General features: G+C 42.3%; 1 protein-coding gene and 1 long non-coding RNA gene across 5 annotated transcripts in view; both read right to left on the bottom strand.

The window, feature by feature from the left end:
• LOC148715612 (target of rapamycin complex 2 subunit MAPKAP1-like) overlaps positions 1–10,965 on the bottom strand; it is a 42,386-nt gene extending 31,421 nt beyond the window's left edge. Inside the window, exons 1-5 of one of the 4 annotated variants that reach the window (XM_088746737.1) lie at positions 8,338–8,909; positions 7,606–7,713; positions 7,126–7,199; positions 6,449–6,503; positions 5,583–6,035 (exon numbers count right to left, since the gene is read on the bottom strand). In XM_088746737.1, the coding sequence (XP_088602863.1) occupies positions 6,016–6,035; positions 6,449–6,503; positions 7,126–7,199; positions 7,606–7,642 (186 nt within the window). In that variant the 5' untranslated portion in view covers positions 7,643–7,713; positions 8,338–8,909 and the 3' untranslated portion in view covers positions 5,583–6,015. Of the gene's footprint in view, positions 1–5,582; positions 6,036–6,108; positions 6,504–7,125; positions 7,200–7,605; positions 7,714–8,337; positions 8,910–10,836 lie in introns of those variants that run through there. The other 3 variants (XM_088746735.1, XM_088746736.1, XM_088746734.1) reach the window with 3 other exon arrangements.
• On the bottom strand, positions 692–1,402 carry LOC148715616 (uncharacterized). Its single transcript, XR_015995935.1, has 2 exons — positions 1,263–1,402; positions 692–869 (listed from the first exon to the last, which is right to left on the bottom strand). It is a non-coding gene; the product is annotated as an uncharacterized LOC148715616 (long non-coding RNA).
• Positions 10,966–11,341: the final 376 nt, after the last annotated feature.

Below are 11,341 nucleotides of genomic sequence, written 5' to 3' on the forward strand. Positions count from 1 at the left end.
GAGATCTGGTGAAAAGTCTGGTGAATGATAATGCGATTTGCACACGTGATATGACTTCAGTGGAGCTTTACCAATTTTGGACCATTCTTTGGCCCGGTAACTATTTTATGTGGTAACGGGTTAAGTCGCCCGATAGTCATTTCAACTGTTTTTCTTTTTTTAATTTTTCGGGTAACATGACTCAAATTTCGGGCGACATGACTCAGGCCTTGAACGAGAAGCCATTGTTATCATGGCAACAAGAGTGCTGCAACCTTAAAAATGGGCATTTCTTTGCATCCCCTCGAGTGCCTAACTGCATGCAAAATTTGAAGGGGTGTTGAAAATTTTCATTTCCTAAGATGTTTGATTCTTGCAGAGACTTGTTCTTGACTACTGTGTTAATTATTTAAACTTGAGGAGAGTTTCTAAAATTAAATACCGTACTTCCTCGAATAATGTTGGGTAAAAGAGGGGGGATTTATTGTAGGAAGGGTGCCTAGTCAAGGGGGGCACTTGTCATTTTCCTGTAATGACTCTGCTGTAGGGTTTAAAATGATCTAAAGTGGCAATAATAGAAACAGGTTTTTCTTGTATCCCTACGATTTAAGTGAGTTAGGGACAAGGGAGATTGCTTTATGGACTCTGTGGCTTGGGGGAGGGGGGGTGGGTGCTCATTGGAGTGTGGGCACTTATTTGAGGAAATACAGTATAATTTTTATTAATCAATCATTTAATAGTGTGAGTAAGCTTCAGTAGTTCTTGTTACAATGGCTATGATCTTAAAGATCTTCTTTTGTCAGATTTTCTTTCTATTGAAGACAAGTATTCTGATCTTTTCCCACTCATGTTGGACTTGATAATGTGATTGACCTATTCCACTATTTCACCTGGCAAAACAAACAAACAAACAAATATAAACAACAACAACAACAAAATTAATGTTGAAAAACATTTTTTGTAACCAGGGAAAATTGTTCCCCAATCATTGAACCCTTCGATGCCTTAGGCTGACTAAAATATAATTTCTCCCTACAACATCAACCCTGAATCAAACAGTAAGGTATTGAGAATAAAGGAAATGATCACCAACAATACATAGGCTCTTGATTGTTAATATGGAGAATATGCATACTGATGTCCACAAAAAAAAACTGGTAGGCTAGCAAATAATAATCGACTTACTACCAAAAATTGACTGTCTCAAATGCTCTTTGCTGTGAAAAATGCTGTTTGTTGTGATAAATTACTGTATGCAAAGAAAAGGAGAGAAAATTTCTCACCTGCATCATCAGCATTAGTTTCAAAGTCGTAGTGTTTAAACTCGTGTGCATTTTGACTGAAGTAAACTATTCTGAACACAGATTTTCCATTGTTCTTCACTTCATTTAGGTCACAAGCAACCACATTTTCCATATCTATCAGAAGTCTTAACAGAAAGTGATTTTACAAGTTAGTATTAAAAGGAAGAGGTAACAGGACAAATCAGATAAGAAAAAGTTAACATTGTACTGAGGGGGACATTAGGGTTTGCAGTGTTGGGGTGTTGACTCTTGTTTTTTTTAATGGAGTATTGTGGTGTAGAACAACTTGCATTCTGGTGTTGTAGTGATCTCAAAATTTTACGGTATATGATGTTTGTAATTTCAAATCAACAGTTTTTGGTGAAATAAACCATTCCCAGCGTTGCAGTTTATTCTTTTGAACAAAATATGCGATACATTTCAGTTAAACTTTAATTAACATTAGTCAACTAGACCCAGGCCACGTTTGTTAATATTTCACTTGACTTATGGACCTCTACAACACGCACTATCAGCCAGCCAAAGACCAGCACCTGGTAAAGATGAGTGAAACCAGACCAGATAAATCCTGAGGTTTAAACTATATCATGGTGCCGGTGTGTGTTGATAATATTTCTTGCAGTGATGCGGTGTTTATTCTATTTTGTTTGCAATGTTGTGGTATTCAGAACACTCCATGTTCCCCTCTGTGCTTGAGGCAGCAGCTCATGCAGCCAGAGCTTATCTTGGTAGCATGCATTGACTTTTATTCCTCCCCCCTTCCCCTTCTAAGATTGAGATGCCAGTCCACATCAAGGTTTCCCTGCAGCATTTCATCTGAGGCTTCCCTGATAATTAATCCCAGTATCCATTCACACTCTATTCTCATCACTTGTCTGTATTGGTAACTCATGGGTGAGGCAGAAAGGTAGCTAAGGACCTGTCTACCTGAGGGGTGAGGCAGAAAGGGTAGCTAAGGAACTGTCTACCTGTGGGGTGAGGCAGAAAGGGTAGCTAAGGACCTGCCTACCTGTGGGGTGAGGCAGAAAGGGTAGCTAAGGACCTGTCTACCCGTGAGGAGAGGCAGAAAGGGAAGTTAAGGACCTGTCTACCTGTGGGGTGAGGTAGAAAGGGTAGCTAAGGACCTGTCTACCTGTGGGGTGAGGCAGAAAGGGTACCTAAGGACCTGTCTACCTGTGGGGTGAGGTAGAAAGGGTAGCTAAGGACATGTCTACCTGTGGGGTGAGGCAGAAAGGGTAGCTAAGGACCTGTCTACCTGTGGGGTGAGGCAGAAAGGGTAGCTAAAAACCTGTCTACCTGTGGGGTGAGGCAGAAAGGGTAGCTAAGGACCTGCCTAACTGTGGGGTGAGGCAGAAAGGGTTGCTAAGGAACTCTCCAACGGTGGGGTAAGGCAGAAAGGGTAGCTAAGGACCTGTCTACCTGTGGGGTGAGGCAAAAAGGGTATCTAAGGACCTGTCTACCTGTGGGGTGAGGCAGAAAGGGTAGCTAAGGACCTGTCTAACTGTGGGGTGAGGCAGAAAGGGTAGCTAAGGACCTGTCTACCTGTGGGGTTAGGCAGAAAGGGTAGCTCAGGACCTGTCTACCTGTGGGGTTAGGCAAAAAGGGTAGCTAAGGACCTGTCTACCTGTGGGGTAAGGCAGAAAAGGTAGCTAAGGACATGTCTAACTATGGGGTAAGGCAGAAAGGGTAGCTAAGGACCTGTCTCCCTGTGGGGTGAGGCAGAAAGGGTAGCTCAGGACCTGTCTACCTGTGGGGCTAGGCAAAAAGGGTAGCTAAGCACCTGTCTACCTGTGGGGTAAGGCAGAAAAGGTAGCTAAGGACCTCTCTAACTGTGGGGTGAGGCAGAAAGGGTAGCTAAGGACCTGTCTACCTGTGGGTTGAGAAAGAAAGGGTATCTAAGGACCTGTCTACCTGTGGGGTGAGGCAGAAAGGGAAGCTAAGGACCTGTCTAACTATGGGGTGGGAGGGTAGCTAAGGACCTGTCTACCTGTGGGGTGAGGCAGAAAGGGTAGCTAAGGACCTGTCTACCTGTGGGGTTAGGCAGAAAGGGTAGCTCAGGACCTGTCTACCTGTGGGGTTAGGCAGAAAGGGTAGCTAAGGACCTGTCTACATGTGGGGTAAGGCAGAAAAAGTAGCTAAGGACATGTCTAACTATGGGGTTAGGCAGAAAGGGTAGCTAAGGACCTGTCTCCCTGTGGGGTGAGGCAGAAAGGGTAGCTCAGGACCTGTCTACCTGTGGGGCTAGGCAGAAAGGGTAGCTAAGGACCTGTCTACCTGTGGGGTAAGGCAGAAAAGGTAGCTAAGGACCTCTCTAACTGTGGGGTGAGGCAGAAAGGGTAGCTAAGGACCTGTCTACCTGTGGGTTGAGAAAGAAAGGGTATCTAAGGACCTGTCTACCTGTGGGGTGAGGCAGAAAGGGAAGCTAAGGACCTGTCTAACTGTGGGGTGGGAGGGTAGCTAAGGACCTGTCTACCTGTGGGGTGAGGCAGAAAGGGTAGCTAAGGACCTGTCTACCTGTGGGGTGAGGCAGAAAGGGTAGCTAAGGACCTGTCTACCTGTGGGGTGAGGCAAAAAGGGTAGCTAAGGACCTGTCTACCTGTGGGGTGAGGCAGAAAGGGTAGCTAAGGACCTGTCTACCTGTGGGGTAAGGCAGAAAGGGTAGCTAAGGACCTGTCTAACTGTGGGGTGAGGCAGAAAGGGTTTCTAAGGTCCTGTCTAACTGTGGGGTAAGGCAGAAAGGGTAGCTAAGGACCTGTCGACCTGTGGGTTGAGAAAGAAAGGGTATCTAAGGACCTGTCTACCTGTGGGGTGAGGCAGAAAGGGCAGCTAAGGACCTGTCTAACTGTGGGGTAAGGCAGAAAGGGTAGCTAAGGACCTGTCTACCTGTGGGGTTAGGCAGAAAGAATAGCTCAGGACCTGTCTACCTGTGGGGTGAGGCAGAAAGGGTAGCTAAGGACATGTCTACCTGTGGGGTGAGGCAGAAAGGGTAGCTAAGGACCTGTCTACCTGGGGGGTGAGGCAGAAAGGGTAGCTAAGGACCTGTCTACCTGTGGGGTGAGGCAGAAAGGGTAGCTAAGGACCTGTCTAACTGTGGGGTGAGGCAGAAAGGGTTGCTAAGGACCTCTCTAACGGTGGGGTAAGGCAGAAAGGGTAGCTAAGGACCTGTCTACCTGTGGGGTGAGACAAAAAGGGTATCTAAGGACCTGTCTACCTGTGGGGTGAGGCAGAAAGGGTAGCTAAGGACCTGTCTAACTGTGGGGTGAGGCAGAAAGGGTAGCTAAGGACCTGTCTACCTGTGGGGTTAGGCAGAAAGGGTAGCTAAGGACCTGTCTACCTGTGGGGTAAGGCAGAAAAGGTAGCTAAGGACATGTCTAACTATGGGGTAAGGCAGAAAGGGTAGCTAAGGACCTGTCTACCTGTGGGGTGAGGCAGAAAGGGTAGCTCAGGACCTGTCTACCTGTGGGGTTAGGCAGAAAGGGTAGCTAAGGACCTGTCTACCTGTGGGGTAGGGCAGAAAAGGTAGCTAAGGACCTCTCTAACTGTGGGGTGAGGTAGAAAGGGTAGCTAAGGACCTGTCTACCTGTGGGTTGAGAAAGAAAGGGTATCTAAGGACCTGTCTACCTGTGGGGTGAGGCAGAAAGGGTAGCTAAGGACCTGTCTAACTGTGGGGTGAGGCAGAAAGGGTAGCTAAGGACCATTCTACCTGTGGGGTGAGGCAGAAAGGGTAGCTAAGGACCTGTCTACCTCTGGGGTGAGGCAGAAAGGGTAGCTAAGGACCTGTCTACCTGTGGGGTGAGGCAAAAAGGGTAGCTAAGGACCTGTCTACCTGTGGGTTGAGGCAGAAAGGGTAGCTAAGGACCTGTCTACCTGTGGGGTAAGGCAGAAAGGGTAGCTAAGGACCTGTCTAACTGTGGGGTGAGGCAGAAAGGGTTTCTAAGGTCCTGTCTAACTGTGGGGTAAGGCAGAAAGGGTAGCTAAGGACCTGTCGACCTGTGGGTTGAGAAAGAAAGGGTATCTAAGGACCTGTCTACCTGTGGGGTGAGGCAGAAAGGGCAGCTAAGGACCTGTCTAACTGTGGGGTAAGGCAGAAAGGGTAGCTAAGGACCTGTCTACCTGTGGGGTTAGGCAGAAAGGGTAGCTCAGGACCTGTCTACCTGTGGGGTGAGGCAGAAAGGGTAGCTAAGGACCTGTCTACCTGTGGGGTAAGGCAGAAAAGTTAGCTAAGGACCTGTCTAACTGTGGGGTGAGGCAGAAAGGGTTGCTAAGGACCTGTCTAACTGTGGGGTAAGGCAGAAAGGGTAGCTAAGGACCTGTCTACCTGTGGGGTGAGGCAGAAAGGGTATCTAAGGACCTGTCTACCTGTGGGGTGAGGCAGAAAGGGTAGCTAAGGACCTGTCTAACTGTGGGGTAAGGCAGAGAGGGTAGCTAAGGACCTGTCTACCTGTGGGGTGAGGCAGAAAGGGTAGCTAAGGACCTGTCTACCTGTGGGGTGAGGCAGAAAGGGTAGCTAAGGACCTGTCTACCTGTGGGGTGAGGCAGAAAGGGTAGCTCAGGACCTGTCTAACTGGCAAAATGCAGTCAAGTGGAAACCTGCATATTTTTTTTGTTTTGCAGCCATGATCAAAATATTCTCTCCAAATTTGAACAGATGTACTGTCAGTGATAGTACTTACAAATTTTTGTGTTCCCCAAAACTTTTTTGCTGACTTGGGTTGAAGTACTGGGTCAGTTTCTATCTTCTCAAGAGAAACTCTTGGAGGGCAACAGAGAAAGTGATCAATAAAGAAGTTAAATGAAATACAAAAGCAAAACAATTGGAATAAAACAAGAAAAAATGAGAGGAGGTGGTACCGGTGGGGAGAGCATTCATCCCACTCTGTAGAGAGGGGAGGGGGAGTGTAACATTCAATACTTGTTTAAATATGTTTGAGTTTAGAAAAGGTTTAGAACTGAGATACACTGAGGAGGGGCTTGGAAATTAAGCAGACTTTGAACTTGACATGATTTGCAATATTTGCTGCTGAGATTGCATTTATTGTGTCAATTTCACATGCTATTGAACATTGATTGAATTCTCTTGACCAATCAGATTTTTTATAGTAAGATGTATTGGCTGAAAGTCAGTGATGAAAGGGCAACAAAATAAATATCTGTGAATGACTTACGGAGCTGTATCTCTGTCACAGTCCTCAGCTTTTGCAGCATGCTGACCCTGTATGACTGAGGAGTAAATAATTTTTTTTTTTTTCACTAAACAAGAGTGTATGTTAAGCAACAAACCAAGACAACATCTGCAATAATAGAAATATTGGGCAGTCAGAAGGGCAATGCAAAGGAAAACATTAAAAAAAAATTATACTTTTCAGAATTTTTCCATTATGGCTGTAATGGTGTCACATCTTAACTTCAGCATAATCTAATTTATGTGAGCAGCATTGAGTCCCAAATGAAAACTTAAAGAATTTGTCCTCAAGGTTGTTCATGCACACTTAGACCAAGAAAAACAAAGTTTTTAGATGTAATTGCAGAGCTATTGTCCTGCCCCTCAGATTATTTTGTTTTGCCATAATTATGTCCTCACTGCCATAACTGTTGTGGTTTGTTTAAACCTTTGACCCTAACAGTGACCAGCATCGAATTTCTCCTTAAATAATTATCACCCCTGAATCACACAGTGAGGTCAGGAGAATAAAGCAAATGATCACCAACTAAATAAACTCTGATTGTTTGACAAATTCTCTTTGTCAGCACTTTAGGAAATGTAGAGAGAACAGTATGGAGAATATACATATTGATGTTAGGGTGTAAAGAGTTAAGGTCCCTAGTTATGTGTTACACTTACCCTGTATGTATAATAAGTGTAAGCTTGGAACCGAATATTAGGCTCTTCCCTTTCTTCATCATGATTCCATTTTCCTTCAATTATATCAACAAAAAAGCCAAATTGCAAGTCAACCTCCAATCAACATAATTGTATTTTTTATTTCAGACCCAATTATTTGACCCAACTTGGCTATATTATTTAGTCTTATGTTCACAATATAATGTCAAAATAGGAATACCGTCTGTTTTATTTCATATTTATCTTTTTGGTCCAGTCTCCCAGTTTGTTCAAAAGTGTTGGTATTAAACGAAAAAAACAATGTGACTCAGAAGCCTAAAAAAGAAACAATTTGCAAACTGATTACACCCAGTCTGCTGTGAGCCATGCAGACTGCAAGAACCAACAGTGATGCCAAAATGGATGTACAAAAAGAAGTTACTGCGAAAAGACAGCACTTATAAACTTACGTGTAAAGTGGGCTAATTATAATCCACTTACGGCCAAATCTGACAAGACAGAATTCCATTGTTCCCATGCTTTCTAGGGTTGCATCGAGACTAATGGGAACCCCTGGCTCTGACTGTTTTTCCAAGACATATTCATTGGCTACGTCGAGTTAAAAAAGAAAGGATATTAAAGAACTCAGAATCAAACAACACTTATTGTAAAGAATCTGCCAAAAAGAGCAGTGAATCTTCTTGAAGATTGTTTCTCTATACAAGGTATTTAATGCTTCACTCTGTCACTAAGCCACAGAAACTCCGTAGTGAGCAAGGCCCACTATGAAGTAGTTTTGGTTTTCAATTAATTTTAATACTTGTAGTGCATGGTGGGAATTAAATAACAAAATAAAGGAACTATAATTATAACAATGGCATTTTAGCAGTGGTTATTCAATGTGGTGGCTTTCTTGTCCACTGTTTCCTGGTCGAATTGGAATTTTGTAATGTTGGTTTTTGTGGAAGGGAGGAAAACTGGAGGACCTGGAGAAAAATCACTGAACAAAGGATGAGAACCAACAACAAACTGAACCCACATGTGATGCCAGCTCTTGGAATTAAACCCAGGCAACAGCGGTGGGAGGCCAGGACTCTGCCTACTGTGCAATCCCCAGCATTCCCATGAGACTTTCAGCATGAAATTGACTTGGGCAACCTTAAACACTACATATTTCTAAAATATTTTATTATTGAGAGAGTGTTTTTGATTCTTAAAAATATTTGAGCTTACACTGTTACTATGATCCCTGATGAAGGTTTGTGAGGCGTTGGTTTAGTAGGACTGGCATCTTTCTAGAATTCGTAATGATCAGCAAGAAGTTAGAGAACAACATAATATTTATTTTAGACTTCATAGTTATAAGGTACTTGGTGTGTTTTGAAGCAGTGAAGCAGCAAGGTAAATATTATAATTATCTACCACCAGCCACCGACATTGAGGTAAGTGGTTGTTTTAGTATAAAGTAAAACAACTAATTTAAAAGATAATACAGTTCAAAAAGATGATTTTACATGTTGCTCTGTCATTTATTCTTGCAACTATTACAATATTTTCTGGTGTAAATCCTGCCTGAGTTGCTAAGTGAATAACAAAGGATATCTGGAGTTTGAGTTGCCAATCAGAGCGCACCTTAAACACTATCCACTGTTTAAGTGTAAATAATAATAATAATAATAATTCACACTATTGAGCAGAAACATGTATTGCAGAGATTACCCTCCTATCCATCAGTTAACTTCTTGAAAAGGGGACTGGGGGGACAAGTGGACTAACCATATCAATCTTGGAGGGGGGAAGAGATGATAAGGGAGAGGAGATAGAGGGTTATCCATTAGAAGTCCTCAGTGAACTAATTATATTAAGCTGGGGAGGTATCCATGATATTCTCCTCTGAATTGTCCCCTCCGTGACATGCAAAATACTGTGGAATGACCCTAAGTGTACCCTAAGTGTACGCCTCAGCTTAATATTAAAAGGGAGCTAAAAATGTAATAAAATTAAATAATGAATGAATGAATGAATTTCTTATTTATATTGCGCCCTTTCTATACAATATTTAAAGGCGCAGTACCCCCCATCAATTTCATAGACATTACTTAAACAATAGAGTGTTTCTGTCAAGGAACTACCGGCTGATAGTTGCCCCGCAGAAACTTGATGTTCTTAAAACAAATATGCTAGTTTTAAGAACATCAAATTTCCAAGGGGCAACTATCAGACTGATAGTTCCGAGACATAAATACTCTATTGTTTTTATTTTTCACCACTTAATTTTCTTCCGCGCCTACAGCTTGTCACAAATGTCAATAATTCACAACGGTACTTTGGCTAAATAATACGTTATACCTGTCAGAATTGAAAAGTCACCGTTTTTCCGTTTTTCCTCACTTCGCGGCCGTCAAACTATTCAAAACTTTTCACGGATGAGTACTATCAATCCAGGTATTTTCTGCGGATGGGCACTATCCAGCTGGGTATTTTCTGCGGGCGGGCACGATGGGCTGATAGTGTCTCTCCACAGATGAACTCTTAATTGCGTCACATGATCGACTTAAACCAATAAGAACCGGAGAAGATTTAGTGGTGAACTATAAACAAAGATAGACCACAACACCGGGCACTACGTGCCCTACTATTTTCAAACAGTGTGTGGGTAATCTTTAACGTCCCACAAATTTTTTTATCACATACAAGGGCTTGTGAGACGGGACCTCCATTTATCGTCCCTATCCGAGAAGACTAGAAAGTCTAACCATTTGCAGATATTATTACTAAGGCAGCACTTTCTTCTCAGTTTTTTTTAAGACCCTGAGTGTTGGTCCAGCCAGATTTGAACTCACGACCTCCCGCACAACAGTCCGGCGCTCTACCAATTGAGCCAACCGAGAGGCGGTAAATAATTGAATTTGACATTTTTAAGAAAACAATTATTCTACTCACACTTGTTGGATATGAGATGATTATAGCCAATGAGGTGCTATGCCCCTCATTGGCTATCTATCATCTCAAATCCAACGCACGCTTTTGGAATAATTGTTAATTAATCTTTAATTCTGCTATGAACTCATCCACTCCCATGAGTGACCAAGACAGAATTTCTCCTTAAAATATCAATACAATATCAAGCAGGCAAGTGTTGAGAATAAACTTAAGAAAAATATGCTATCTGTTGATGCAACACCAAATTCTCCAAACTAACATTACAAGATAATTTGGATATATCAACAAAGTTGAAGTGGTAAATTGGCCACCGTAACGATTAAAAAGGTGATGTTTTGAGCATTAGCCATTCATCGGAGTGAATAGAGAAATTGTGCGTTGTGTGTGCTTTTAAAGGCAGAGAATGGAGCTATGTAATGTAGCTACGTTGAGAATGTAGCTCCATTCTCTGCCTTTAAAAGCACACATAACCCACAATTCCTCTATTTGCTCCGACAAAGGGCTAACATTTGAAACGTCAGCTTTTGTAATCGTTACGGTGGCGAATTTACCACTTCAACTTTGTTGATATATCCAAATTACTTCTTTACTCAAACGACGCAGCCCCAAACAGTTTCTTTCGAAACTATCAGCCTTTTAACATTACAAGAATTCTATGTCAGACAGTGAGGAGAATTACTAAATAAATCAGATCTTGGGAGTGAAAGGGTTACAAAAAAGTACAATCATTTTTTTTTTTTTAGTTAAAAAAAATTTACCACTAATTGTGTATGTTTTCTCTTTCTATACCTGAGACTGTGACAATCATTGGCCTGGCTCTTTCCTCCTGCAGAATCAAGCATAAAATAAAATATCAAGTCAGTTCTGGCAATGATCACTCATTTCTTGACTCAGTTCAAACCCCAACTTATCTCGGGTGACGCTTAACACTGAGGACCCATCAGATCGTGGCCATAAAATCTTACTGAACCAGTGAATGTACAGATTCTTTTAACCCACACAAGTGATAAACATGTAACTTATCCCAGTAATATTCATGCATTATTCAACGAACAGTTAAAGATATTATTGAAACTTATCAGGTAGAGGTTGTTATCTTGATCAAACATCAAATTCCCCTAACCAATTTACAAGGAAATGTGAAGCAGCTAGAGGGGAAAATTAATAATCCTCAGTTAGGAATTGAATGGTTAATAAACTAGTTACTTTATATCAAACTGTTAAATATGCATCAGTCTTCATTGCATAACATAAACTGAGGTTATTGACCATGAATACCTCTAGTAGCATTGTA

The sequence above is a fragment of the Stylophora pistillata genome, unplaced genomic scaffold (genome assembly GCF_964205215.1).
Source record: "Stylophora pistillata unplaced genomic scaffold, jaStyPist1.2 SCAFFOLD_206, whole genome shotgun sequence".
NCBI lineage: Eukaryota > Metazoa > Cnidaria > Anthozoa > Scleractinia > Pocilloporidae > Stylophora > Stylophora pistillata.